The sequence below is a fragment of the Megachile rotundata genome, chromosome 3 (assembly GCF_050947335.1).
Source record: "Megachile rotundata isolate GNS110a chromosome 3, iyMegRotu1, whole genome shotgun sequence".
Classification (NCBI taxonomy): Eukaryota; Metazoa; Arthropoda; class Insecta; order Hymenoptera; family Megachilidae; genus Megachile; species Megachile rotundata.
The window spans coordinates 8,597,560-8,624,701 of record NC_134985.1 but is presented as its reverse complement, the minus strand read 5'-3'; the positions used below and the strand labels follow the sequence as shown (position 1 = coordinate 8,624,701).

The 27,142-nt window shown below is 33.6% G+C and overlaps 3 protein-coding genes across 13 annotated transcripts in view; 2 read left to right on the top strand and 1 right to left on the bottom strand.

Moving 5' to 3' along the window:
- The first annotated feature begins 3,347 nt into the window (after positions 1-3,347).
- On the top strand, positions 3,348-4,572 carry LOC143263905 (uncharacterized). The gene has a single exon (XM_076530124.1). The coding sequence runs from the start codon at positions 3,675-3,677 to the stop codon at positions 4,434-4,436; it is 762 nt and encodes a 253-aa protein (XP_076386239.1). The 5' UTR covers positions 3,348-3,674; the 3' UTR covers positions 4,437-4,572.
- The window catches only part of p130CAS (Serine_rich_CAS and FAT-like_CAS_C domain-containing protein p130CAS), a 162,369-nt gene continuing 138,622 nt past the window's right edge, over positions 3,396-27,142 (bottom strand). For all 7 annotated transcript variants that reach the window (XM_012288249.2, XM_012288250.2, XM_012288251.2 and 4 more), the window contains 6 exons: positions 22,132-22,258; positions 17,844-18,144; positions 13,266-13,618; positions 11,900-12,192; positions 11,162-11,518; positions 3,396-10,276 (listed from right to left, as the gene is read on the bottom strand). In XM_012288249.2, the coding sequence (XP_012143639.1) occupies positions 9,989-10,276; positions 11,162-11,518; positions 11,900-12,192; positions 13,266-13,618; positions 17,844-18,144; positions 22,132-22,258 (1,719 nt within the window). In that variant the 3' untranslated portion in view covers positions 3,396-9,988. The remainder of the gene's footprint in view (positions 10,277-11,161; positions 11,519-11,899; positions 12,193-13,265; positions 13,619-17,843; positions 18,145-22,131; positions 22,259-27,142) is intronic.
- Positions 4,688-7,272, top strand: vnc (GNAT family N-acetyltransferase vnc). Of its 5 annotated transcripts, none has more exons than XM_076530125.1 (2): positions 4,688-4,840; positions 5,696-7,272. In XM_076530125.1, the coding sequence occupies exon 2, from the start codon at positions 5,953-5,955 to the stop codon at positions 6,505-6,507; it is 555 nt and encodes a 184-aa protein (XP_076386240.1). In that variant the 5' UTR covers positions 4,688-4,840; positions 5,696-5,952; the 3' UTR covers positions 6,508-7,272. The 5 variants fall into 5 exon arrangements, with proteins under 5 accessions (XP_076386240.1, XP_012143636.1, XP_012143634.1 ...); XM_012288246.2 differs by lacking the exon at positions 4,688-4,840 and adding an exon at positions 4,943-5,153; XM_012288244.2 differs by lacking the exon at positions 4,688-4,840 and adding an exon at positions 5,209-5,347.

The following is a 27,142-nucleotide window of genomic DNA, read 5'->3' as shown; positions in this document are numbered from 1 at the left end:
ACAGAGTAAACTAGGCACTCTCTGTCGGCACCTTTGATCTGTCGAACACGGTCCCTTTAAATTGGTCGTACAAACGAGCGTGAAATTTAAATCGAGCAAAACTACTTTCATGTCAATCTAATAATTTGGAATATATTTGTAATAAATTTTCTGTATATTACTAATATTGTCTTTCGACGTATTTTTATCGATTTTACGGCGTTGAAAAGTTGGAAAGAAAAGAATATACCAAAATGATTGCTCTACAAAATATATTTGAAGAATATGTATTACGGAAATGATTATTACAAATAACTTGTAAGAAAATGAAAAACTATATATCAGAAGAAATTACGGATGAATGTGTTACAGAGATATGACAAAATATTTATTAGAAATAACTTACTGGTGAATATGCAGGTTTAAACTATTCTTTTTCGACCGCCATACTTCTACACTGTGCACATGCGCACCCCCGATTCCTTTGATTTGGGCATTTAAATTGCGTCCTCCGTCTCTTGGAGGAAGGTTTCCTTGTCTAGTTTCTCTTGTTACATCTACTCTTTGCTTTTATCTTGAAGTTATAAGTCAATCTTTATGTTGAATTTATACATCATTTATACGTATATCTCTATTTTAAATTTGTATACTTTTATCTTGAATTTGTACATCATTCATGTATCTCTACGTTGAATCTATACATTTTTATCTTGAATTTATGCATTTTTATCTTGAATTTATACATTTTTATCTTGAATTTATGCATTTTTATTTTGAATTTATATATTTTTACCTTGAATTTATACGCCATTTAAACATCTCCATTTTGGATTTATATATTTTTATCTGGAATTTGTATTTTTACATTCCTCTGACGTTTACAACTCCAATAATTAATTGTATGTGCACGTGATTTAATAGTTTAACGTCGTACATCAATTTGAATTGTAAAATACGTCTACTTTGTGTGCTTCACATGTAGCAGTAAGTGAACATGAATTATTTATTCATGTTAGAAGATTGGAACAATTACGGTGTTTTATTACAAAAGATAGAGCATCAGATTAGTGTTAAGTTCTATTTAAATTTATTTTAATGTATTAAAATTTATACAATATTGTTTGATAAAAGCAAATGTATATACGTCAATATTGTATAATAAAAGTAAATGTATATTTTTTTATATTATATGATAAAAGCAAGTATATTATATAAGTATATGTGATATGTAATATGGTAAGTGTCCATGTCATTATTGTATAACAAAAGTAAATGTATATATGTTGATATTATATGACAAAAGCAAGTATATTATATAAGTGCATGTGATATGTCAAGTGTATATGTGATATGTGATATAGCAAGTGCACATGTCAATATTGTACAACAAAAGTAAATGTATATATATATTGATATCATACAATAATTGCAAATATATCATATAAGTATATTTTTATAAAATTTAGAGAAGTTTCAAAGAGGTTTTATTTAACAAAATACAAATTAGTTTTGTAATTTTATAGTTCATGGAGGGTGAACGGTTATGTTGACTCTATCCGCCCCTGAAAACGGAAGTGGAATGAGGAAAGGGTAAGAGGATTTTCTTGCGGATTTACTTTTGTCCTGTCTTTATGTAATTGAGTTCTCGGAATGCATTTGGTATTTATTGGATATGTGTGGTAAAGATAGATATTCGTTTTACAAGTTATAATTTATTGAGTGCTTACTACAATTATTTTTTGAAGAAAATACAAAACGCAAAACTGCAACAATTTTCATTTAGAGTTAGTTGACAATCTTACATGTTCTGAATAAAATAGCAATTTCAAAATATTGTTTTGCAAAGAAAAAATATTACCTACATAATTTATGTAATTATTATTTTAAATACAGAATAAAATTAAATTAAATAAAATTGTGATGAACACGTGTTTGGTGATGAAGACTTAAATATTCTACGGAAAATACTTATAGCATTGCTATGTTCAAGGAGGTATTTGTCTGAATATTATACGTTCTGTTAATTTATTCGTCCATTAAATAAGTGTACATTACCGGTTTTTTATAATTGAACTGCTCCTACAATAACATGAATACTTCTCCTGGAGTTTCTATTTTTAACTAATTGTAACATAACATGACTATTTGAATTATGTAATAAAGAGAGAAAACGTTGCGCCTTTGTGAATAAACTAACTAACTAATTTAATAGATTAAGAGGATTTCCTGCTGTGATAATCGAAAAATGAGGTAACCTTTTGCAATTACTAAAAAAGAAACCTGTGAGGTTTACAGCTTTGCTATTTTGTGAAATTATTAAATATTTCGTGAGTCCTTAAGTTTATCAATTTATTAATCGGAAAAATTATTTTGGAAACGTTAATTATTTTATTTGTACATTTTTGTATGAATTGACACTTTACTGTACTTAAACGTTCAAGTTCTGCTGTACAAATTTACGTTTTTAATAAAAATGTTATAGTCATTTAATTTATAATAGCGATATATAATACAGTAATTTATTGTGGAGTAATTAATTTGAACGCTTGAAAGTATTTTAAAATGCAGACACAAATTATGCAAAAATACTGCTATCGCAATCTAGTGGTCAGTGGTCGAACTATCAATAGAAACAAATTATACATTTTTTTGTAAAAAAAGCACTTTTTCATTTTTTTAATGTTTGTAAAATTAAAATCAATATTATTAATGTATAATAAATATGTAGTAATAATACATAACACATAATAATCAATAAAATCCATAAAAAATTGATTTTTTTATAAAATTGAACACCCAGCGCCATCTCTCCAACAAACACGCTGAACTACACACTTTTGAAACAGCAGTTTCATTAGTTCCCGCCTTCTACCGCTAGGTGGCGACACATAAAACCTAAAACCGTATGGTAATTAAAATTAGCCCAATAATAATAAAAAATTAGTATTAAATTAGTAAAGTAATTTGAACGTTAATTACTTTTGCGCTGAAATGTAATTCGATTCATATTATAGTCACTTAAACTAATAAAATCAATATTAATTGATTTGAACCGGAAATGTCACTCGCGACGCCATCTTGCGGTCCAATAACCGAACTAATGAAACACCTGTTTCAAAAGTGTGTAGTTCACCACGACTGCCCGACACTGGTTCACCCTGTTCGCCGGAAAGATGGCGCCACCTGTTCCAATTTTTTTTTTAAATGCCAATTAATATTGTTTTTATTGCCTTAATTAACATGAATATGAATTAAATTAATACAAAAATTATTTATCTTATAACGTATTAAAAAACGCGAAGTTAGTAACAATTCAAAAAAAGTTACCACTAAAGTTCTAAGATCGCGCAGTCTCTTATACATAAGTCTATGACCCTACATCAAACAATCTCAAGTTCGATAACACTCGATAGCCATTTTCGAGAGAAAATGGCGACTTATATAAAACGTAATATAACACAAATAACAACTTCATACTTGTTAAATGTTTAAACGTTGAAATTGAATAAAGTGACAATAAATAACATCAAAATTTGCGAAATTTTGATAATTTGTTCAAGAGTTGTTAAATTATCTAACCTATAATATTCAAGTTATATGTTGTGTTGATGCTAATAATGTTCTGCATGTTTTAACATTTCTACTTGTAAAAATATTTCAAATAATTTCTAAATAATAGAAAGAAAGTATTGTTAATGATGAGAAAGATGCATATGTCTGGAGACTTTGTTTTACATGGTGGTAATACTGCGTTTGCAAACAGACAGAAATTGTTGTTTGACAAACTGTCAGATGCAGAACAAGAATGTAATAAGAATAAAATGATAGTGGAGGCATCAAAGGTGAATATAGATATTGATGAATATAAGAAATCTCAAGCACCAAGAGCTGGTCAAAAACGTAAAAGTGAAATGAAGAGGTTTCGTGGTAAGGAAAGTATTTTCAAGCGGCCAGAGGGTCCAGCACCACGTGCCAGTAACAGAAATGTACCGGATTATCATAAAAATCCTCATAAATGGAAGAAATACAGTTTAGATGATGTGTCTAATGACGATATGACAGAACAAAGCAACACGAGAGCTGCATTATCCTTCTTGAAGGAATTAAAAACTAGAAGACTGACAAACAAAAGTGAGGAGGAAATGGATGTAGAAGAATCTAATTCAGTTGAAAATAATGAATCTAAAATAATATTTAAGTCCAGAAAGACTAAAACAGCTTCAGATATTCAATTCAAAAAACCTGAAAATGAAGCAGAAGATATAAATAATGCAACAGTCATAGTTGATAGCGAAGATAAACCAATATTTAGGAGTAGCAAAATTATTATGCCAGAATATGTTGTTGGTCAGAAGCAAAAGAAGAAAAGCAAAAAAGAAAAACCTCAAATAAAACTGGATCGATCGATACAGCTCAAATTGGATCACTTAGAAGAACTCGATGAAGAGGAGGATTAAATGTACATATACATCTCACGTTACTGCAGCAAATGTAATTGTACCTATTAAATTGTGTAACACGAACATTTGATATATTTTATTGATTAATGTACTTTCAACATAATAATAATAAAGTATTACTTTAAGCACAAAACATTTAATATTTTAAATAGCTTATACCTTATCCTGTTTTTAAGTTGTAAAAAGTTTAGGTGTTATGAATTTTTTGTAAATTTTGAATAAAAGCGCTACAGTAGGTTCTTCCGGAAATGATGCGATTGCGCACATGTATCGCAACTTGTGACTATTTCCTGTCGGCTTTAATTATTGGTATTCAAAAGTTCTGACTCTGTTTCGAAAGTTTCTTAGTTTCCGTGTCAATAATGCAGATGAGTGAACGAAGTACGAATCATTGGACTTCGGTAAGTTACGGAATATATCCTTGAAAGATTATATTTCGCTAAGCGATGACAAGATATTCATTTATTTGATTGGAGGGGGGAAAATTTATAACCTATACGCGCACAACTCCGTTACGAATTCAAAATGGCGTATTATCGATGACAGAAAAAACGTAGGCGAATTTACGTTTCGACGTTGTGCTAAATTCGTCGTTTGTGTTTCTATATTTGGTGAATTTAATTGTCTTGCCAGGAAAGTAAGAAACAGAAAGAGGTTATGACACTATTCCCGTGTGTGTCATTCTAGGAAGTTCGTTATATATTCATAGTCGAGGTACGGATTTAATAATGCAGGAAATCGTCCTAGCAGCCTTCTCCGTGATATCGAGTCTACTCATAGTATTTGGCCTGGTGCTGCTGGGTAAGAACGACAGATAGTAACGTTCCGTTATTGCTGCGCGGTATGCAGAGAGTTTCGAAACCTTGTTACCCGAGCTGTCGAATAGTCATATAGTTTCGAAGTCGAAGGTATAGTAGGAGAGCTTGACTATAATACTTAACCTCCATCATCACGTGTATGCGCATTATCGACGACTATTCTCGGCTGTAAATATTTATGACGTTTCTTGTTTTCTATTTTTTTGATATTGTATACTGTCAACGAAAAATTCGCTGTTTGTACTCCATTGTATTTTGTCTATACCGTGGTAGGAATACTGTATAGTGTATTTCGATTGAGTAGTTTTGTTAAAAATACAAGAATATTTTAGAACCACATAGAAATAATTTTTGTGGTCGCTATAATTTTTCTAATTTAAGTTGTTTATTTAACATATAATCGTTTATCTTCATAGACATGTTTGTGTTTTTTCGCAGGTTGGTATTTAGTTTGGAAATTTTTCCTTTCACGGTTCAGATTCGTTCGAGAATTATTGGGTGGAATGAGTGAATCCTCGTCTGTCAATGATTTAAAGAACGGTAGATCACGTATCAAAAAAATTCGCAGGGACTAAGGCCCAGTTAATTCGAACCGATAACTTACTAGGCAATATTCAAGGAGTCTTCTAAGGAAAGAACCGACCAAAGTAAATTTGTCTTTCATTTGTATATCTATAATATTTTAACTTGCGAAAATGTCTATAAATATACGCTGTGCAACAACAGATGATTTGTTAAATATACAACATTGTAACTTACAATGTTTACCTGAAAATTATCAAATGAAATATTATTTGTATCATGCACTTTCTTGGCCACAATTAAGTTATGTAGCCGAGGATGAAAAAGGCAGGATAGTAGGATATGTCCTTGCTAAAATGGAAGAGGACTGTGAGGATAATCCACATGGACACATTACCAGTTTGGCAGTAAAAAGATCTCATAGAAGACTTGGTATTGCACAAAAACTGATGAATCAGGCCTCTAGAGCAATGGTTGAATGTTTTGGAGCAAAATATGTTTCCCTACATGTTCGTAGAAGTAACCGAGCAGCTTTAAATCTATATACAAGCAGCTTACAATTTGAAGTGTCAGAAGTTGAACCTAAATATTATGCCGATGGAGAAGATGCATATGCTATGAAACGGGATCTTAGCAGTTTTCATATGGAAAAAAATGCAGCAAAAGAGAAAGCTAACAAGGATGGCAATACGCACACACATACTGGCAGATGCTGCGATCGTTCATAGTCAGCTTTGAACATTTATTTATAATTAGGTTCCAATTGATTTCTTGCATTATTAGTTTCATACTTCTTAGAACTAAATTTGTCACACATGGGTATTTTTCATAAATGAATCTGTATGAAAAGAACGGAAATATTGTAAATCAAGCATTACAGCTTGTATATTTGATGTGTACATTTTACTATTGCAACAACTTCGCAAATACTTAAACAGTGTGATCCAAAATTGGCTCTGGCCTGTTATGAGGGTTCCTTCACTGCATATCCATTCTTCTTATGCAAATTGTGGTCTACTAGTCAAGAATGTCAGTAAATACAATTTTTTAAGAAGACAGTTAAGTGATTTAAGTTAAGAATATCTTAAGTATATAAATATAATGTAGCCCATTTATTTGGATTTATTCATTAAATATAGAAAAAATTGTTCTTTTATGATTGTATTTAGAAAAATACTTTACTGACAGTCTTGACATGATTAGCAAACCACAACCTGTGTTAACTAATTTTGGATTACTCTATACTACAGTATTTGTGTTCATTCGAGCCTTACTTAAGACATATGAAATGTTTTATATGTACTACTACGAAGAGGTGTATTTGTTAATAATTATGAAAGGAGTAGACAACAGACGTCTAAACTATTGTATGTACTTCATCATAAATTGAGTTAAAATGTTTCTAATGAATGTATTTGCGTGTAGTTAATTGATATATCATGTTATTTATGACCCATGAATCTTAATATAATAAAGAAACTAAACTGAAGAAAGGATATGTTTTAATTGTTTACCTGTATGCATATTCAATTAATCTTTATTGAACCATTGAAATTATAATATACAAGTAACGCGCCAGTATACAAAATTATTATCCAGATTTTACCAAGCGAATCAAATGTCACCTTTTTGAAAAACGTCTGCATCTACTTTATGTAAAACAATTCTAATTTCTTCTAGCTCTAAATACTTTGTATATTTCCTTGAGTATAATTCGATGCTTAAAAATTAAAACTTGACAATTGCACAATTTCAAACATTTTTGTGTAACTGCTGCGTTGGTACATTATTGTATTGTGTATACATCATAATAGGAATAATTGTAATATACATATGTATGTATATATATATAAATATACTTATGTACACATTAAATGTCTTTAAAATAACATAATTGATTCAGTTCGTAGGATACACCGATCAAAACTTAGACGTCAATTAATTGATTTCTCGATACAATTTAAGATTACTAATTACAATGATAGGTATTTAAAATTTAACACAATAATAATTAACAATAAATCGTTGAACTAAAAGTCCGACTGGAAGTCTTCGCTAATAACAAAATCTTTTCACGGTTATTTGATTCTAAGGTAATTCAGTAAGAAGAAATTCCAGGTACCAAGTACAATCAATTGAAATTACTCAAAGTAATAAAGATAATGCATAATTTATGCGTTCTTTAAAAATATATATGTTTATATATATTAAAAGAAATAGTTCATCTAATAGCACACCACGATTATCGGAATAAGATTCAACGAGAATGTGATAAGCACCTATTGGTATCGACTATGTATAAATTCTAAATATACAGTAACTCTAACTGCCTGAAAAATGTATTTTATCTTACAAATATACTTCGCCAATAAATTATAATACAAGTTCCATAAACGAGTGTTCACGCGATATGCTCGGTTATATGGTTTCTAAAAAATAAACTACACGTAGCTATATCGTAGCAAATGCTCTAAAATGCGAACGATCGGCTGAAACATTCCTCGATATTGTACCTCTTCATTTCAATGATTTTCGCCGATTCAAAGAAAAAGAACGAGACAAAAGTCTTTGAAGGCGAAAAGTAAATACTTTGAAAGATATATCGACTTCGAAATTGCGTTAAAAATGTACGTCGATTATCTCTCAAATGTTAAGGTAGATTAGTTTCACAGTCGAAGAAAATCATTTGCCTAATTAAGCGGTTTGGAAGATACAGTGAAACGAAAAGAATTTCACTATATTTTCTGCGAACATTTTTCCTCAATAAAGTCCTGCCAATTATAAAAGTATATTTTAAGCCAATAACTAGCTTCTACGATAAAGAACGATTCGATGAAAGTTTTATAACCAGCAGGAGCCTTGATCCAATGTTAATTGATAAAGTGACCGTGTATAAGGCGTATCGTTTTCAAGTTATTGTTTTCGTTACTCCTGTAAGGGGAGTTCGATTGCAATCGAATCGTATGATCCAAATGATTGTAAACATCTACAAATTTAATGGTTCTTTTTGTAAGTCTTCGCTGTGCGTTTACGATCGTTTGAATAATCATGGAAGAGCCGTAAAATGGCCTCGAGCACGAAAAAGTCGTGCCTCGTTAATAAAGTTGTACAAAATTCGCTTAAAATTGGCCTTCGAAAAGACAGATTTTGCGTTGTTCACAATGAAATTTTTTTGTATAAATATAATAAACCTCGCTGCTTAATTGTAGAAAATTCCATATTGCATTTGTGGCTCTTTTCTGGTAATTGTTGTGGTCTTTCGTACTTTTTTCTACTTGTTTGCGTCTTTTTTAACGATATAACGTTCAACCAATATCCTCATTTCACAGTAACGCGTGAACATGTTTCTAAACGAAAACGTTTTCCCGCAGTACACATCTATGATAATAATTAACACGCTGGTAACGACAATGCCGCATCACGTTCGAAACGAGTCTCCTGTTAATCGACGATCCCGAGAATCGTTTCGAACACGTTCTATACGCGCTATTATCTTAGTCGTTTAATTTGCTCCACATCTTCAGCTAACGAACGACACGATTACATATTCTCTATAAAAGTCTACGTTCTCTATATTCTCGAGTACATTACAAAAATGCTTGTCTCGAAAGAGGTTCCCTTACGTTCTATGTACCTGTGGCTTTGGCAGTTGTGTATCTCTAAGTAACGATAGGCCTCGAGAGCTCTTTATTGTGATAAAGAGGGAAGGGTCTAGTTTTGGTCGAACGAAAAAGGAAGTCAGAACAATTCCCGTGATCCAATTTCGCTTTTTCATCGATTACATGATCAGAAGTTTAAATTTCTACGTTCTATTCGAATCTGAGTCACCTAGCCCATACACCCAAATTGATCTACAAATGAACGACAATTCTCATTGATCCTTTCTCGTCTTTAAACATTTTGGACTCGACGATTAAAGATGTCGAACATTAACAGTTAGCTGCTCGTTTCTATCAAATCGGCAGTAAATACACATCTACGATATAGACTGTAGCATTTTACTCGTGATTCTTTTGATAATTTTCGCAATGCTTCTATAGGCAGAAACTGTTTGATCATTATTAGGATTGCCAACCAATCCAAGGAACTTGAAGGAGCGGCGGGTTTCGTGCGCACATAGTCTCTCCCAAGAATAATGGCAAATTGTTCTCAGCTAACGCATCGCCGAGCTTCTTCCGTATTTAAGATGAGGATCTGATGTTTGAGCGCTCATGGTTGTTGCGCGGCGTGAATCATTGCGACCTTCAGATCCTTGGCCAGATGTGAGACGTCCACCACGCTGTCGACCATCTCTTGAACCGCGGATACGCTGGGAAAGAATTGAGCTGCCTGTTTTGTCTTCGACACGGTTTGTGCTAAAGCTTCGTTCAATGCGTTCGCACATTGCAACACGCGTGTTCTCACGTCGTTCCTAGTCACGTTTCTGTGTACCGTGTCACCGATGTGCACCAGCCTGTGAGCGCTTAACACCACGAATTTTCCGTGAGCCAGAAACACCTGTTTACAGAAAATATTTTTGTTAATTGTTTGGTAATTAATGTAGTAATCGTGCAGTGGATATTATAATGAATTTTTGACTAGCTTGGAATAGTCACGTGACAACCGTACAAATTTTAATTAAAAATATAAACAACAGAAATTTTTAAGTGATTAAAAATGATGCAAGTACAAGCTATCAGTGTGTAAAGATGTAGTAAGAGATTTTAATTGTGTACAGTTAAATAAATTTAGCATAATGCTTTCTTTTGTGGTAAGGCAATGTACATGTTACCCTAATTGGCCGCTAGAGTGCGCATCTGTTATTTTCTTTCATTACGTATCTTGTAATAGTTCACACTATGTCTCATTGTCATAAACATATGCTTCTGAAAGTGTCATAATTACAATTCTACACAATTTTGTTTTCTAATATGTACAATAAACGTTTTCATGTGATTTAGTTATTTAAATCCTGATAAATTACATATTTTTCAAATGAGTTGAAATACATACTTAACTTAAAAGCTACTCTGTGTTACAACCTACTTAATATTACAATAAATACAATTTGTCTGTCTTTTACAAATTATCTAAATTTTCAATAAAATTTAGCAGCACTTCCAGTAAAATCTACTAACATTAAATTTCCAATAAATCTATTAGTACTAAATTTTCATTAAATATACCAGTACTAAATTTCCAATAAATCTACAGTAGAACTACAGAAATTTCGCTGACACTCCAGTTGGCAATTCTACTCCACAGTATACCACAAGTGTATTATCCTATGACACATGATGTGTGAGAACATCGTCTCAAGAACAGCCTTATCATTTTGCAGTACACTGTACCCGTTTAACCGTAGTATAATAGGCAGTTAGATTCCAAGTTTGCGGTACTCGCCTTGGGTGGTTGGTTGTGTTCGACCGTTTGCATGAAGGCGTCAATGGCATGAGTCAGGTGGTTGCCATGCGTGATCACCTGGGCGGCATAGAAAGCCAGCAATTGTTTGTCGTTAGGATCCATGGGTGTCGGTGTTGTAGGTGGCATTTGAATCGTTGCATTGTCCGACTCGGATACAAGGAGATCGTAATTACTACGGAGTTCCTGTGGCAATGATGCTCTCACTTCTTCCCGTTGTTTCGCGACCACTTCCCTTGAGTCTAAATTTACGTAATCGTAATCCTCGCCGGCACCGCTGTTATTGCTGCTACCGGTCGAGATGATCGACGATCGTTTGAAGAGCAGCGTCGAGTTACCCTGTACAGTCAAGTTTTATAAATTAGTTATACATCACTGTTTCTCAACCTTTCTTTCAACTTTACTGTATTTGAAACGATTTAAGAATATACAGGGTGTTTCACCTAATTCGACCATCATTTTGTTTATTTTTATATAATAATTTATATAATCATTGTACGTCATTATAAAAGAAAATGTCAGAGGAAAACATTATTTTGTTCAAACAAGCAAATATTATGGTAGTCAAGAAATTTTTTCAAAGTCATTTTTCGTAAGATTTCAAGGTCATTCTATCATAAAAAATAAGCAAGATATGAGGAGATTGGGTCAAATGAGACACCCTGTACATGTAGTTTTTATTTTGTCCGCAACCAGCTATTAAGTCCTCATTCAGTTTACCTGAATAAAACTAGCAACTTGGCGAACGTCTTCCGTGAGTGCTCGTGCGCACGCAATCAGCTGATCTAGTGGATCCGGTTGTACCGTCGATAAAATGGTGGAAGGTGGCCCGTTAGTAGGTGTCAGAGTGTCGCCACCACCGCGACAGAGTTTCTCTGCGTCCCATTCCATCGCGTCCAATTCGGTGGCGGCTTCCTGCACGAGTTTGTCGGAATCGCGTAGAGCTTTAACCAGGGGTCGTAATTTCGTGGCTAGACCCTTGTCCGGTGCCTTGCCCGCGTTCCCCAATGTTCCTGTGCAACATAAAAATCATCGAAGGTTCCTTCAACCGCATCCTTTCTAGCGCTGCTTCGTTAATTCGAAGCCGACTAGTTATTCTTCGTCGAGGGGCACTTCGCATATGGGCCACTTCACCCTCGTGCAAATAATTCGAGTGTTCGAAGAGGTTCTTTGCGTTTCGGTGCGTATACGGCGGTCGATGGAGAATTAGGAGCGATGGATTGTCTTTAATTGGTCTTATTAAAGGTAAATCTTTTGCCTGTGGACTGTTCAGACAATTTATGGTATAGTCTCGATATAAGCGAAAATCACCGCTACACGATATAAGTGAAAGTCATGTACACGATATAAGTGAAAATCATGATATAGATGAAAAAAATTGTTTTCACCATTGGGGAGATCGTTCGAATAGTATGATTACTTGCTGAGAAATGTGATCCAAATTCGAGTGTATTTATGAGACGATAGCAATGTAAGTATAGAACTTTTATTATCAAACTTTTACTGATACATTTTTAATATTCTTTTGAATGACATGAGATAAGTGGGTCAAGTATTGTATAAGTAGCTTAAGTAATAATGTGGATTAAATGTTGTATAAGTAGCTGAAGTAATAAATAGTAACTGTAGGTCAAATATTGTATAAGTAGTTAAAGTAATTATATGAATTAACTGTTGAATAAGTAGCTGAAGTAATAAATAGTAATTGTAGGTCAAATATTGTATAAGTAGTTAAAGTAATTATATGAATTAACTGTTGAATAAGTAGCTGAAGTAAAAAATAGTAACTGTGGGTCAAATGTTGCAATAACTAGTTAAAGTAATGATGTGGATTAACTGTTGAACAAGTAGCTGAAGGAATAAAGTAACTGTAGGTCAAGTGTTGCATAACTAGTTAAAGTAATGATGTGGATTAACTGTTGTACAAGAAACTTAAGTAATAAAGTAACTGTAGGTCAAATGTTGCATAACAAGCTGAAGTAACCATATGGATGAAATATTATACAAGTAGATTAAAGTTGCAGTACTAAATAAGTTGTGGGTTAAAAGTAACTGATAGTTAATGAGTAGTTACATAAGAAGTTACCTTCAGCAAATTCAGCCAAATCATGCAAGGACGTTCTAAGCCTAAGAGCAGCGAGCCTAAGATCCATCAGTGTAGCATCTAATCGTTGAGGCGTTCTCCATCCAGAGCTAACGAAGCCGAGTAACCTGGCTATCGCCGCAGATGCCTCGCTCTGCAGCCTTTGCAGACCTTCCAAAGCGGAGTCCAGCTCCAGAGGAAGCTCCTTGCTAACTGGAACGTCGTAGATTTGCTGCGTTTGCGGTGGGGGTGGAGGTGTCGGTGTCTTTGGCACGGGTGTGTTGTGCCGGGACGGTAACGAGGAAGCTGGAAGACGCGATCGAGGTACATCGTAATCGGGTGCTGCCAGGCTCGATCTGAAACAGAAATACCATTCTCTTACTTGTCGGAAATATCAATCCTCCCTGTTACGTTAATCGAGACATCTTCAAGATAATTTTCTCTAGGGCAGAATTTAGTGGAGTACTGTAGAATTTATAGACGAAAAGTTTATCTATTGACTTAGGTTGATATTGGCAGAATCGTACAAGTTTCGTTTTGTGAAGGGAAAGTTTCAAGTCTATTGTTCTTTGAAGTTTGAATGACACATTTGAAGTTTGGGCAAATGAGTTTAAATACGGTCGTATTGAAGATAATTTGTAGATGAGTTAGAAACGCAAGGAAACCAGAAATCGCCCAAAAATGATATTTCTGATTTCTTTCAAAAGGACATTACGATTTAGAGACACAGTCTTTTATCTTGTAGGAGGTGAGATATTCGAAAATGAAGTCAAATATCGATTTATTGATACTGTGCATATTGTGCACTTATTGATGTTATTCCACTTATTTTTGTGAACAAAATCATTTGACTGTTAGAAATGTAATATACATTTTAACAGATTTGCATCAGTATACCTGGGTATAAATGTTACTACTACTGCGTTAATTTCTCACGAAAGAGAGACAAAGAAGTCGGAATTTAATTGTTGAAAACTTGGTCATTCCAAGAGCCATCCAAAGCAAATTTCCATTTGGTTTCAACCCGTTCCAAAGTTTTCCATTCATTCAACCATTAACGCTTATACTACCATCGGGTACTATTAATCAGTGCCAGCGAAAGGGAACTAAAATAGCAACGGCAATCCCGAGGGGGGAACTTTGAAAGCGAACTGTATTTCTTTAAGCACCTCGTATAATTAGGTAATTAAAAATGAAATGGCATTATCATTCAACCCGCACGAATTCGCGTTGAATGACAACAGGTAAATGAGACACAATGAGAATATTTCGTGAAATAAGATAATCACGTTCACTCTTTTTGCGTCTGGAATATGTTTGACAGTGTTTTATTGTATTTAATTATATTTGTAAAATACTGCATTTTATATTTGTAATTACATTATAATTATGTTATAATTACATTTCATTATATTTGCATTAACAATAATTATACTTATATAAATATTCGTTTCTCTTCATTTTTTACGGGAAATAGTGAAAGATATAAACTACACTAGAGGACAATCAAGGAAAAACATCAGATCTTATACATCAATTTCAATGGGAACAATAAAAAGGAGAATTGCATGTTTAACACCAGGACATTTCTTGTATACCTATCTCTACGAACGCACGTCAATTTGACGCACGAACGAATACATATTAAAGAAAAACAACCACTTAGAATATAATTAAACACTATAAGTAAGAAATGAAAATATGAGATATTTATAGAAAGTTTTTATTATTCGATAATATTTTAGTACATTACTTCAATATTCTACATTCATATTTCTACTTCCCTCTACCCTGCGAACTGCGATTTGTACCGCGACCCCGGGTCCGAACCCGGCATACCGGCTGAATCGGCCGGGTGCGACTCCGGACTAGCGAAGTCCGTCGTTTATAAGGTATTGTCGGTGCATTCATATTTATTATTCTTGTAACTTTGCATGGGTAAAACTAATTTACTAAAAATTTTATTTACATTACGATCGCATGAAACTGACGCACATCCGTAGAGATAGGTATACCACATAGCAAATTTCAATTGTTCAAAGCTTTTGAAGAAAATAGACTTCTATATATATTTACCTTGTTCAGTGGATAAAAATCAGTACAGTAAAATAAAAATGCGAACGGTTTTTGTAATTTTCCTAAAAAATTTGAAGTGCGTCAAAATGACTTAGTGAACCTAGTGTTAAAGCGTTTAAGACCCTCAATTGATATAAGGTCTGACTTTGTATGTGGAATATCAAGATTTGTATGTGGAATATGTTACTTCGACAGTGAAAAACTGGAACACTATTTTCCCCGAATCGTGGAAAGAGAATTAGGTTACAGTTAATTTGTAAAAATCGTTACGTTGCTTTCGAACGGATTTACGGAAGAGAGTGAAGTTCTCTCGAGCCAGTTTCTGACCCAAAATTACGAATGCATTTTTCTGTTGTTTTCTGAACCGTAAATGGAACCAATCCGAAAGTACAGTAGGAATGACCGCTGTTGGCACCGGTTCGGTATTTAAACTCGAGTTTCTAGAAATAAATCACTTCCTAGCAGCTGTATGCCTCGTTACCTTAGCAAATGCAGCAAAGTTCAACGTTCTCGATGTTGATGCTTCGAATGATCTGCTAGATTATCAGAATAAAATGAGATCACTGTTTCGAATATTACGAGTAGACGCTTTAATTTATCTTATTTTATATATTGTACAATAAAATTGAAAACTTATAAACATTTGTTCTTGTCACTCGATCAGCTTGCCTGAATATGCAATATTATATAAGTATTCTCTTAAATATTAGAAATAATGTACGTTATGTTTAATTGTTATTTATATGTCTTCCAGTCATTCACTCGCTATGATCATATAACATTTGTATATTAATAGAATGCGTGAATGTGCTATAAGTGGATGTGAGAGTGGAATGAAAAGAGAGTGTTGCATAGAGACTTGCATCCTTGTCTACGCATGCGTATTAATGCAATAAATATGTGGTTAATATCGTCAGGACCTTATACGGCACGTATTCATTGCATACTGCTTGGTCAGGAAGCTGATATTACTAGTTTAACACATTTATCACACATATTCGACGTATAATAAATTTATAATTCATTTTTCATTTATTTGTTAGTTTATAGAGACTCTATACAGGATGTCCTTCCTATTTGAATCAAACTTGACCTTTCTAACTTGAAAAGTGGTCCTACATCGGTGGCCATCAATGTCCGCCATTTTACTGTATACACTTACTGTTTGCAAGTTTCTATACAAAACGAATTTAATTGACAATTACAAAGTTTCTATAGAAGATTTTGCCGAGAATTGTGCGTTTTATGCAAAAAGAAATAAGCTCAGAGATCTAGAAAAAATCTCAAACCGGAGGTAAAAACGTAATAATCGAAATTGACGAAACAAAATCAGATGTCAAAGGACAATTTTTGGCGACAACGAATTCATTTATTAAACCAGCTGACAGATCTGAGGCTTCATTTTATGTAATTAAAAAATTGATTAAACCAGATTCAGTTACATCGAATCGATGGTAATCTCGTAACCGCGTGAGTGAAGGATATAAACATTTAACTGCGAACAGAATGAATTTCATCGATCCAGATAGTGGTGCACATACTCGAAACATCGAACGCTGTTAGCGTGAAACAAGAGCCAATATTCGACGATATGGAACCTGGAGAGCGTTATATTGGTTACGTTGCTGAATTTTTGTTTCGACAGAAGTATGATTCCTATACAATACATTCTTCGATGCTGTGGCATTTTTCCAATTTAATAATAAATTGAGAATGAAGTTTACTTTTCATTTAACTACTTTAAATTAATTTACAAAATAAATGACAAAAATAAAGTGTCGATGAAGTACAAGGGTGCAGAATGTGAAATATATTTTTCTTTTGTATTAAATAGTAAGTTTGCAAATAAAAATCAATTCATTTTTAAATATATTCTTCTATTATATTAAACAGTAAGTTTGCAGATAAAAATCAATTCATTTTCAACATCAATTCATTTTTGAATATATTCTTCTATTATATTAAACAGTAAGTTTGCAAATAAAAATCAATTCATTTTCAACATCAACTCATTTTTAAATATATTCTTCTATTATATTAAATAGTAAGTTTGCAAATAAAAATCAATTCATTTTCAACATCAACTCATTTTTAAATATATTCTTCTATTATATTAAACAGTAAGTTTGCAAATAAAAATCAATTCATTTTCAACATCAATTCATTTTTAAATATATTCTTCTATTACATTAAACAGTAAGTTTGAAAATAAAAATCAATTCATTTTCAACATCAACTCATTTTTAAATATATTCTTCTATTATATTAAACAGTAAGTTTGCAAATAAAAATCAATTCATTTTCAACTAATTCATTTTCTTGTACATTATTTACCCTTGTTCATTATTTTCAAGGACAGTTCCAATAACATTTTCTCTTACGTTCCTAATACTTTTTAGATTTATAATTTTACCTCACAGTGAACAACAAGTTTCAAAGTCATCAAGCTAAGAATTTTATTCCAAGACATGAAATTTCCACCAGAATGAAATAAAGGTTACGTACCGGTTCGACCCACTGAGAGATCCATCATTCGTAAGACTGGACGCAGAGCTGCTCGGTGTGAGGGGTTGCAACGACCTAGGCACGTCGTAGCAGTCTAAAGGCGTGACTCCCGATCCTCCAGAGCAGTTTGAGTTCGGAGTGCAAGATGTGGGTGGCCTTGGTATATCATAGCACGAGGGTGCAGGACTCGGACTGCTGGCTGGAGATGGAATCACGGGTACCGCACGTGGTGGCACATCGTAACATTCGCTCACGTCGCCACCGTTGTCCACCGAACTCCTGCTGCTCGTCGTGTACCGTCCTGGACAGAAATTCGACACAAGTTACACGAGTTGTGTCGGTATTCAACTTGGTAAGCTGATCGAGAGTACCTGATTGAGAGGAAGCTTCCGTTTACGCTTCAGGGTTTAACTTGCCAACAACCAATGACAGGTTGTAGGATTTATTGCAATATTCATGGTGCAGGGCTTGATCTGAAGGGAAAATTGTTGTACGAAACTTTGATATTAGTTAATAATGCGGATACTACGTGGGTTCTAGAGGTTGGTTCGTGTTTAACGGTTGTACATGCGATTATTGATTACTGTGAGATTAGTTCGGTTTGGGTTTTTCTTAGTTAGTTAGAAATGGTATTTAGGGTTATTGATGGAAGGCTATGTATTATTTGGGATTTTGAAGATTTGAGAACTTGGAAATTTGGAGATTTGAGAATTTGGGGATTTGGAGATTTGAGAATTTGGGGATTTGGAGATTTCAGAATTTGGGGATTTGGAAATTTGAGGGTTTGGGAATTTGAGAAGTTGGAAATTTGAGAATTTGGAAATTTGAGAAGTTGGGAAATTGAGAATTTGGAAATTTGAGAGTTTGGAGTATTGAAAATTTGGAAATTTGAGAAATTGGAACCTTGAGAATTTGGAAATTTGAGAAATTGGAACCTTGAGAATTTGGAAATTTGAGAAATTGGAACCTTGAGAATTTGGAAATTTGAGAAACTGGAACCTTGAGAATTTGGAAATTTGAGAAGTTGGAACCTTGAGAATTTGGAAATTTGAGAAATTGGAACTTTGAGAATTTGGAAATTTGAGAAGTTGAAACCTTGAGAATTTGGAAATTTGAGAAATTGGAACCTTGAGAATTTGGAAATTTGAGAAATTGGAACCTTGAGAATTTGGAAATTTGAGAAATTGGAACCTTGAGAATTTGGTAATTTGAAAAATTGGAACCTTGAGAATTTGGTAATTTGAAAAATTGAAAAATTGAAAAATGGGAAAATTGAAAAATTGGAAAACTTGAGAATCTGAAAATTTTGTAATCTAAATGCACAATCATTTATTTGACTCTCCTCCCATTAAACCAATATCTAAAAGAAAATAAATCTTCAAGAAATTCCAGCAAACTTAAATTACGTTCTTGTGTTATTGTTAGCCATTCAATTACAACATGGCTGTCAGTGATAGATACAATCTAAAGAATTTAATAATAAAAATAGAAAGCAGTACAATTTTGTTCTTTAGACTGGTGGTTCGAAAGCTCCTGAACGATTCTTATATCAATTTTTTGATACTGCGACTTCAACTTATTCGTACGACAGTTGCAATTCTCCTCGGTTTTCAAGCGGAATTACACATCGTCCCTTCCTTTTATCGAGCTAAAATTGATTTTATATGTCATTTGTATCGTGAAAAGATATCGTTCGAAACTTAAATCGATAGTTTTTTATTGTAAGTTTGAAAGTGGCTTTTGTGAGGACAATTTGTTGTCAACGGAAAATATAAGGTTTTTATAAAACAATATATAAAAACTTATTTATAAATTGTATGGACTTAGGCCACTTTCAAAATAAACTCATATATAAACATTTTGTTATAAAAGATCTGGGACACGTTGTATAGTATGGTGGTGAAAGGAAGAATCCCTGATGACGTGGTTTTCGATCAGGCAAGTGGCCTTGAGTGACCTATCGATTTTTTAAATGCAAAATAATTAGCACACAGATAGTTGCTGACAATATTTATGAAACAGTCATCAAGGTAAACATCTTAACGTAATTAATGTAAATGTCCCAGTGGTCGAACTAAAAAAGTAGTTAAGATAATTTCAATTACATTCGTATTCAGAAAATATAAAATTATAATTGAATACGTATATTCGAAAGGTTAAGATTTTTATTTTCAGAAGAAGTAACAGGAATTTTGTGAAGGAATTTTTAAACGAAATCAAAACTGCACTACAGTGTGTGACAAGGGTGTTCTTTTATAGAATACATTGAAATCAAGTTAAATTATAATTTTTTTCAAATATACAGGATGATTCTAGGAACTGGTTTTTGACGATTAAATTTTTCCTAAAGATATGCTTTAACTTTGATAATTTACTTTTTCGAAAATTCACAAAATCTGTAATTTCCAAATGTTTCCAATATCGTATTAGTGCAAAGAGGTGCACGGTGCCTAAACTTGGCGTTACCTTTCATTTACATGTAATGTACTTTTGTGGGATTTGATAATACTCATAAAACGTGGTGAAGGCAAAAAAAGTGCGAATCAAAACATATGAAAACGATCATTCAATTGAAACGGTGAGCGAGTCAGTAGAGTGAGCCAAGGCGCTATGTAATCTACGATGACGTTCGCGAAAGTCACTATAGTGAACCGTCGTACAGAGAGACGGTATCCGCAAAAGCCACTATAGTGGCGCATTGTGCCTAAGAGGTTAAGTGTCGAGGCTCACGTATATCTTGATTAGTAGATTTATAAGTTTGGACATTCGTCATCTTGGGAGATCGAAGAATCAAAAATTTGAAAATTTAAAAACTTAGTAACATGAAGATTCGAAGATCTGCAAGTTTAGAAATTTAGGGATTCAGAAATTGAAAAATCTAAGATTCGGTGATTTAAAAATTAAGAAATTTGAAGTTTAAAAATTTTAATCCTGGCGAAACGAAGTCGCATTTTTCCACATTTTTGGAAACCATCTGTCCTTGTCTCTCCTAACCAAAACATCATAAACGAATGCTAATCACCGGATCTCGTTTGAGTACCAAAGGATTTACCTTATGTATGTACTTTTACGAAGTAGCCATTAACGGTTTGTTTCAGTATGGAAATGGTATCCGCGATACCGTCGTTTCATAAAAAAGAATTCCGGTAGGAGCATCAGCATTCTATCGATTCTCAATAAATGCTTTCTATGGAAAGCCCGTTTTCAATTGAACATCAATGAACAGAAGTTTAATAGTCGATTAAAGCGAATTAAAGAAACGATCGGATGCAAGGTAACTTAATGAGCTTAAAACCATCTGGTAAAGCATTTTCGTCTCACGATATAATTTCACAGACGTCTGTCTTCTTGTACTACAAATTTTTTTGTTAAACGTAAAATTCTTTTGATTAACATCATTTTAGCTGTTTTATTTCTGTTGCCTTTGTGACTGTATTCGTCAAAAAAAGTTAACTGATCAATTTTTTAACTCAAAGTTTGTTATACAGTTGCGTCATAGTTAACTAATTATTAATATCAAAAGAAATGAAGGAAGTTAAAATATTGATGCTTGATTATACAAATTATGATTTGAATTGAACTAAAAATTCAACTGCAATCAAAATACGAATTTGTTTTATCACATTCTAACTATAGGTTGCAAAACGAATGTGACATCACAGAGCAAGGCATTAATGAATTAAAAATCGATCTGTCAGTGAACTTTGTGCTTTTGTAACATGAAAAACTGAATGAAGATTACGAATGCATATCGATGCGTACAAAAAAGTATTAATTATTCTGTCTGCGTTAAAATCGTTATTTTCTTTGGCGCACGTGTGCTGAAACAGCATTCGTATAATTAATAAAATATGGATGGATGTGAAATGTGATTTTGTATGAAACGAAAGTAATATATGAGATCGTGTTGCTGAAAATTCAATGAATTTTGTATGACATCTGCTATCGGAATGTTGCCGTCAATCTTTCTGTTATTACAAAAGTGTTACCTGTTATTCAAAATGCTGTCTGTTATTCAAAATTCGAAATTTCAAAGTAAATACGAGACACAAGAAATTTGTAGAGATTCAAATCCAGAGATTTGGAAATATTCGTAAGAAAATTGTTGCCTTCAGCGATAAACCTGGTACAGGCAAAGCACGAAACGTAAAAATTCGACTGCCGCCAGCCACTGACAAAATGTGAACGCTGCCTAACTCTTGCGAAATTTTATTGAAGTCACCGTGAAACATTCGTAACAACGGTGCAAACGAGTCGCAGGAGAGTAGAACGAAGGGTTGTTACATACCTGAGTTGTGCAAATGCTCGTTATTCGAGTTCAAGGGTGAATCGTGCCTCGAGGGTGGTGCAGGACTTGCCCGACTCGCTGGAAGATCGTAAAGGTATACGTCGCCGCACTTCTGCGGAGTTACCACCTGCGCAAAAAGATCAAAGACTGGTTAATTATTGCTGAATTATCGAAAAATCACTCGCGCATCCCTCGTAACAAGCCGAAGTCTCGGTTTAATCAGTTTTAAGTACTTCGATATTTCCACATTTTTATGGTGAATTTGTACAAAATGAAATATAATATAGGGAAGGTTTAGAAATTATTTAGTTGTATTCAATTGTAAAAATAATAAAAAATAACAGAGTTTAATGCGTTGAGTAGTTAAACTTAGTGTCTGACTAATCCACCTTCAAAATTTCAAGATGAAAATCATAAAATTGCTGTCTGTAGTGTGCAGACAAACAAACAAATGCAGATCGAGTCCTAGAAGCTTCACTACGTCCTACAAAAATAGGATCAGCAATCTTCTAAAACATGAAATTCACTGATCAGAAGTGCTGCACAAGGGTGTCTAAGCAAGATCCAACAGCCACTGAAACTGTAAACAAAAGTACTGTCCCTGGCCATCGAATTAGGACCACGTACGAAAATTTCACTTTCACGACTATAACATTATATCACATACGGAAAATCTTAGGTCAAAATTATTACTAAATACGATGATAACGATATATACATAGCAATTTACTATCGTGATAATAAATTGTGTGATGAGCGATTAAGGGCCGTGCGTTTACGTTAGGAGTATCGATAGCGCTAGAGGTGAAATTTGAATGGCACAGAAAATGTCTGCCTACTCAAAAGACTAGTTTACAATTCTCCACAGTATCTGAGTTGAAAAGAATTACAGATATTTGGGAAAATAACGAAGAAAAGCATATGATCAATGTATGAGTCACAAACTGTGACCCTAGCAAAGGAAATACAAGATATGTGTTGATAATGTTAGAGTAGTTATGTTAGTGGCTTATAAATATTACAATTTGAACAGGCCCCTAATTTTACGGAAACGTGAAAAATTCTGAAAATTTATAATGGTAATTCGATGGCGGGTGACTGTAGTACTAGCTAAAGAAATAAAAATTTTTTAACTTTATTCTAAATTACAAAATAAGTTTGCATTCTGAGCTGGTAGGTTCAGTGTTTACGTAACAGTTTATAAAAAGAATGCAACAAAAAACATATAGAACGTTGTAGAAAGAATGTAATAAAAATATTATCAACATATAAAAAGTTGTAAAAGGAATGCAACAAGAAACTGTACCAACATATATGCACACATAAAACTGTTTTATTTTTTTTATTTTTTTAATTTAATAAGATTTTACGGTAAAATAGAAAGGTAAGTTTATTCGTAATCCTGAATTTTCACAGGTCAGCAATCCATAAAGGTACGCTCGTAAAATTGTCGACATTAATCTGTGCCGCCTATAAACGCGTGAACTGTGAAATCCTTTTAAATGAACGGGGGCAGAATAAAACGTTAATTGAAACGGTCTGTAGTGTACAATTAAGCACTGGTTCGATTTTTGTTCGAAATTTGATTTTCACCAGAGATACGTCAAGCATCCTCTCGCAACATTAATATACAATTCCTTACATGAGTGAAATCAGTAATTAAAAGTTGTTGAAATTGTAAAATGTGAAGTGTATGTTCAGCTAATACATATATTCGAATTTGAACATTTTTAAGTTTATGAATTTTTGTATTCTGGTGTTTGCACATTGTCGAGCTTTCAAATTTTAGGGTCTTTTAATTTTTGAATTTGTAATTTTTGTAATTTTTGGATTTTTGGATTTTTGGATTTTTGGATTTTTGGATTTCTAGATTTCTAAATTTCCAAATTATAGATTTCCAAATTCCCAAATTTCCAAGTTCTAAAATTTCCAAGCGCCCAAATTCCTAAATTTGCAAATTTCCAAGCTCTCAAATTTCCAAGCATCCAAATTCCCAAATTTCCTAATTTCCAAGCGCCCAAATTTCCAAGCTCTCAAATTTCCAGGCGTCCAAATTCTCAAATTTCCTAATTTCCAAGCGCCTAAATTCCTAAATTTCCAAATTTCCAAGCGCTCAAATTCCCAAATTCCCAAATTTCCAAGCGCCCAAATTCCTAAATTTGCAAATTTCCAAGCGCCCAAATTCCCAAATTTCCTAATTTCCAAGCGCCTAAATTCCTAAATTTCCAAATTTCCAAGCGCTCAAATTCCCAAATTCCCAAATTTCCAAGTTCTAAAATTTCCAAGCGCCCAAATTCCTAAATTTGCAAATTTTCAAGCTCTCAAATTTCCAAACGCCCAAATTTCCAAGCGCTCAAATTCTCAAATTTCCTAATTTCCAAGTGCCTAAATTCCTCAATTTCCAAATTTCCAAGCGTCCAAATTCTCAAATTTCCAAATTTCTAATTTTCCAAATTCCTAAATCGTTGAAACCCTAAATTCCCAAACTCGTAGGTCACCAAACCCGTAAGTCCACAACTTCCTCCATACTTAAATTTTCAAACCCCAAATTTCTATATTCCCACATCTATAAACTACGAAATCGCGGTCCTCAAATTCTTCACCCATCACCAAAAATTCCCCAAAATTCATACAATATCAACTTCAAAATTCCTCCAAATCAATGCGATAGTTCCTGTATTCGCTGGAGAAGGCAGATCTGACTGTACATAATCCTTGTTCACCAAACATCATCATTACTCGATCAATAATAGTTCGGAGGTGCAGCAACAACACGAAAGCAGCTCGTTAAACGCTTCCACAAGGTTTGCTCAAAATCAGAAATCACGCGAATCTTTGATCTGCGAAGAGCAGCCGACTCACTTCACACGATACTGCAAACATTACGAATATATGCGCAAAGGACTCTCATTAGCGATATTCTAGTTCGCCGCCAGCCATATACTGAAAGCTTGTTCGTGCTTTCGCATCCACGCAATCCTGTCGATGTACACGCGACAGGCTTCAGGCATTTTGTTCGCTTATTGCGGATCCTTAATTGAATACTTTATTGAAAACAGGTACTCGAAGTTTGAGAACAGTGAAATACACTTGTGTGCACGCCATGTTGCACGGGATTTCAAATGGCTGAGTTAGACATAATTTTAAGAGATTTTAATGAAGAGATTAAATTATTTACAGATGTTTAATGACCACTCAGATTTGAAATTAAATACAGTTGCATATTATGTGAGCTTATACAATGATTCTCTGTCTCAAAGGAGGTTAAGGGGGGTAATACCTTTAGACAGATGAAAATAAGCTGATATTTGTGAATTTTTTTTGTATAGGACACCTTTGTTTTGCATTTTTGAAATTTCAGGTATAATTTATTATAACTATTGCCTATTACAGAATATTTTCTCTTTTGCAAAATATTTAAAAATGTCGGAATTATGACAATCCTTTCTGGAAGTGTTTCGGCGTGTCTCGTGAATCAGCGTGGGTTCTAGCTTTAGATATATTGGTCTGAAGCAAGTTTGCAGACAATGTTTCGAAAACTAACATTCACAGTTAGTAGATGAACCTCAGAAATGTGCAAAATATGTAAAATTGAAGAAATAGCGCGCTTTTAAAGAAAAACTTTGAATTTTATTGAAAATTTTTGCAATGCTTTGCAATAAAAAGGACTTTAATGTTCAATTTATTTCATACATTTAGGTTCATATGTTAGACAGTATTGTCATGGATATGTGCAAAAAATTTGAACGCGATTGATAAACTAGTTTTAGAGTTATCAGCCACGCCAATTTTAAGAATGTAGTTTTGAGAAAAACGCGTTTAAAGTTTCAGTCCTCCGCACTGAACGCGTGAATACCCGCGGCGCTAATCGGCCATAACTTTAAAAGGGTTAGTATTTCACTTTAAAATTCTGAGACAATATTTTTAAGATGTTACACTAACATTTTATAGAAAAAAAATGTTGTAACTTTTTAAGATTCTAAAGGTATTGCCCCCCTTCACATACATATATATAACATGTTTGGACATTAGGGTGGCCATTTTTCAACTTCCAAAGTAATACCGCTGAACGTGGTGTTAGATTTATGTACACCTGAATATCTGTTGATCAAAAGTGAGCAAACAAAATAATACATTTTACAAAAAATTGAGAACTGAATTCTGAAACTTCGCAATCATCATTTCTCCACAAAATGCAAAAATTTTAGGGGGTGAAAATGTGGAAAAAAAATGTGGAGCTGTATAAAGGTCAGCCTATTGTACCCAAATGTTTGTGCGTGCAAAGTTGCAGGTGTTTCAAAATGCTAAGCCATCCCTGCGAGCTGACGTTTGCCTTCGTTTCGGTCGGTGAACCGCGATGCTGTACCAAGGGAAAATGCAATTTCGTCGACAAAACGCGAGTGAAAGAGAGGATGGTAACGCACAAATACGAGGAAAGAGGAGGGAGAATCGTGGAGAGTGACGGAAGGGAACGAAGAGGAATGCATCCCTCTAGAACGCAATCTCTGGGCTCATCGCCCACTGCTTTACAATAATAGAGGCTCTTCAACCCTTGCGTTATACATAAGCGTGCTACACTTTTATTCTTTCTTCTATCTCGATTCATGAACCGCGATAGCTATAGATCCTCTTATTACGATATCCATATGTGCGCATGCCGTGTTTCGTTATTAGTTCTGTTACCACTGAAGACTCGATATGAGCAAACCTTTCGGGTCTTTTACTTGTGTCGTCTTAGTTTTGATATTGGTTAGAACGAGCTAAGAAAACGTTTGAACCGAACAGTAACGTACCGGATAATCCTAATGCAAGGATAACAATTTTGTATTTTTCGCTTTTTCGTTATGAAACTTTTAGCAACATTGTGATATTTCCTTGATTTTCACTTGTATCGTGCAGATCATTTCCACTTATATCGCGTTGATCATTTTTGTCTACATTGTATAGATTATTTTCGTTTATTTCGTGTAAATCATTTTCACTGGTATCGTGTAGATCATCTTCACTTATA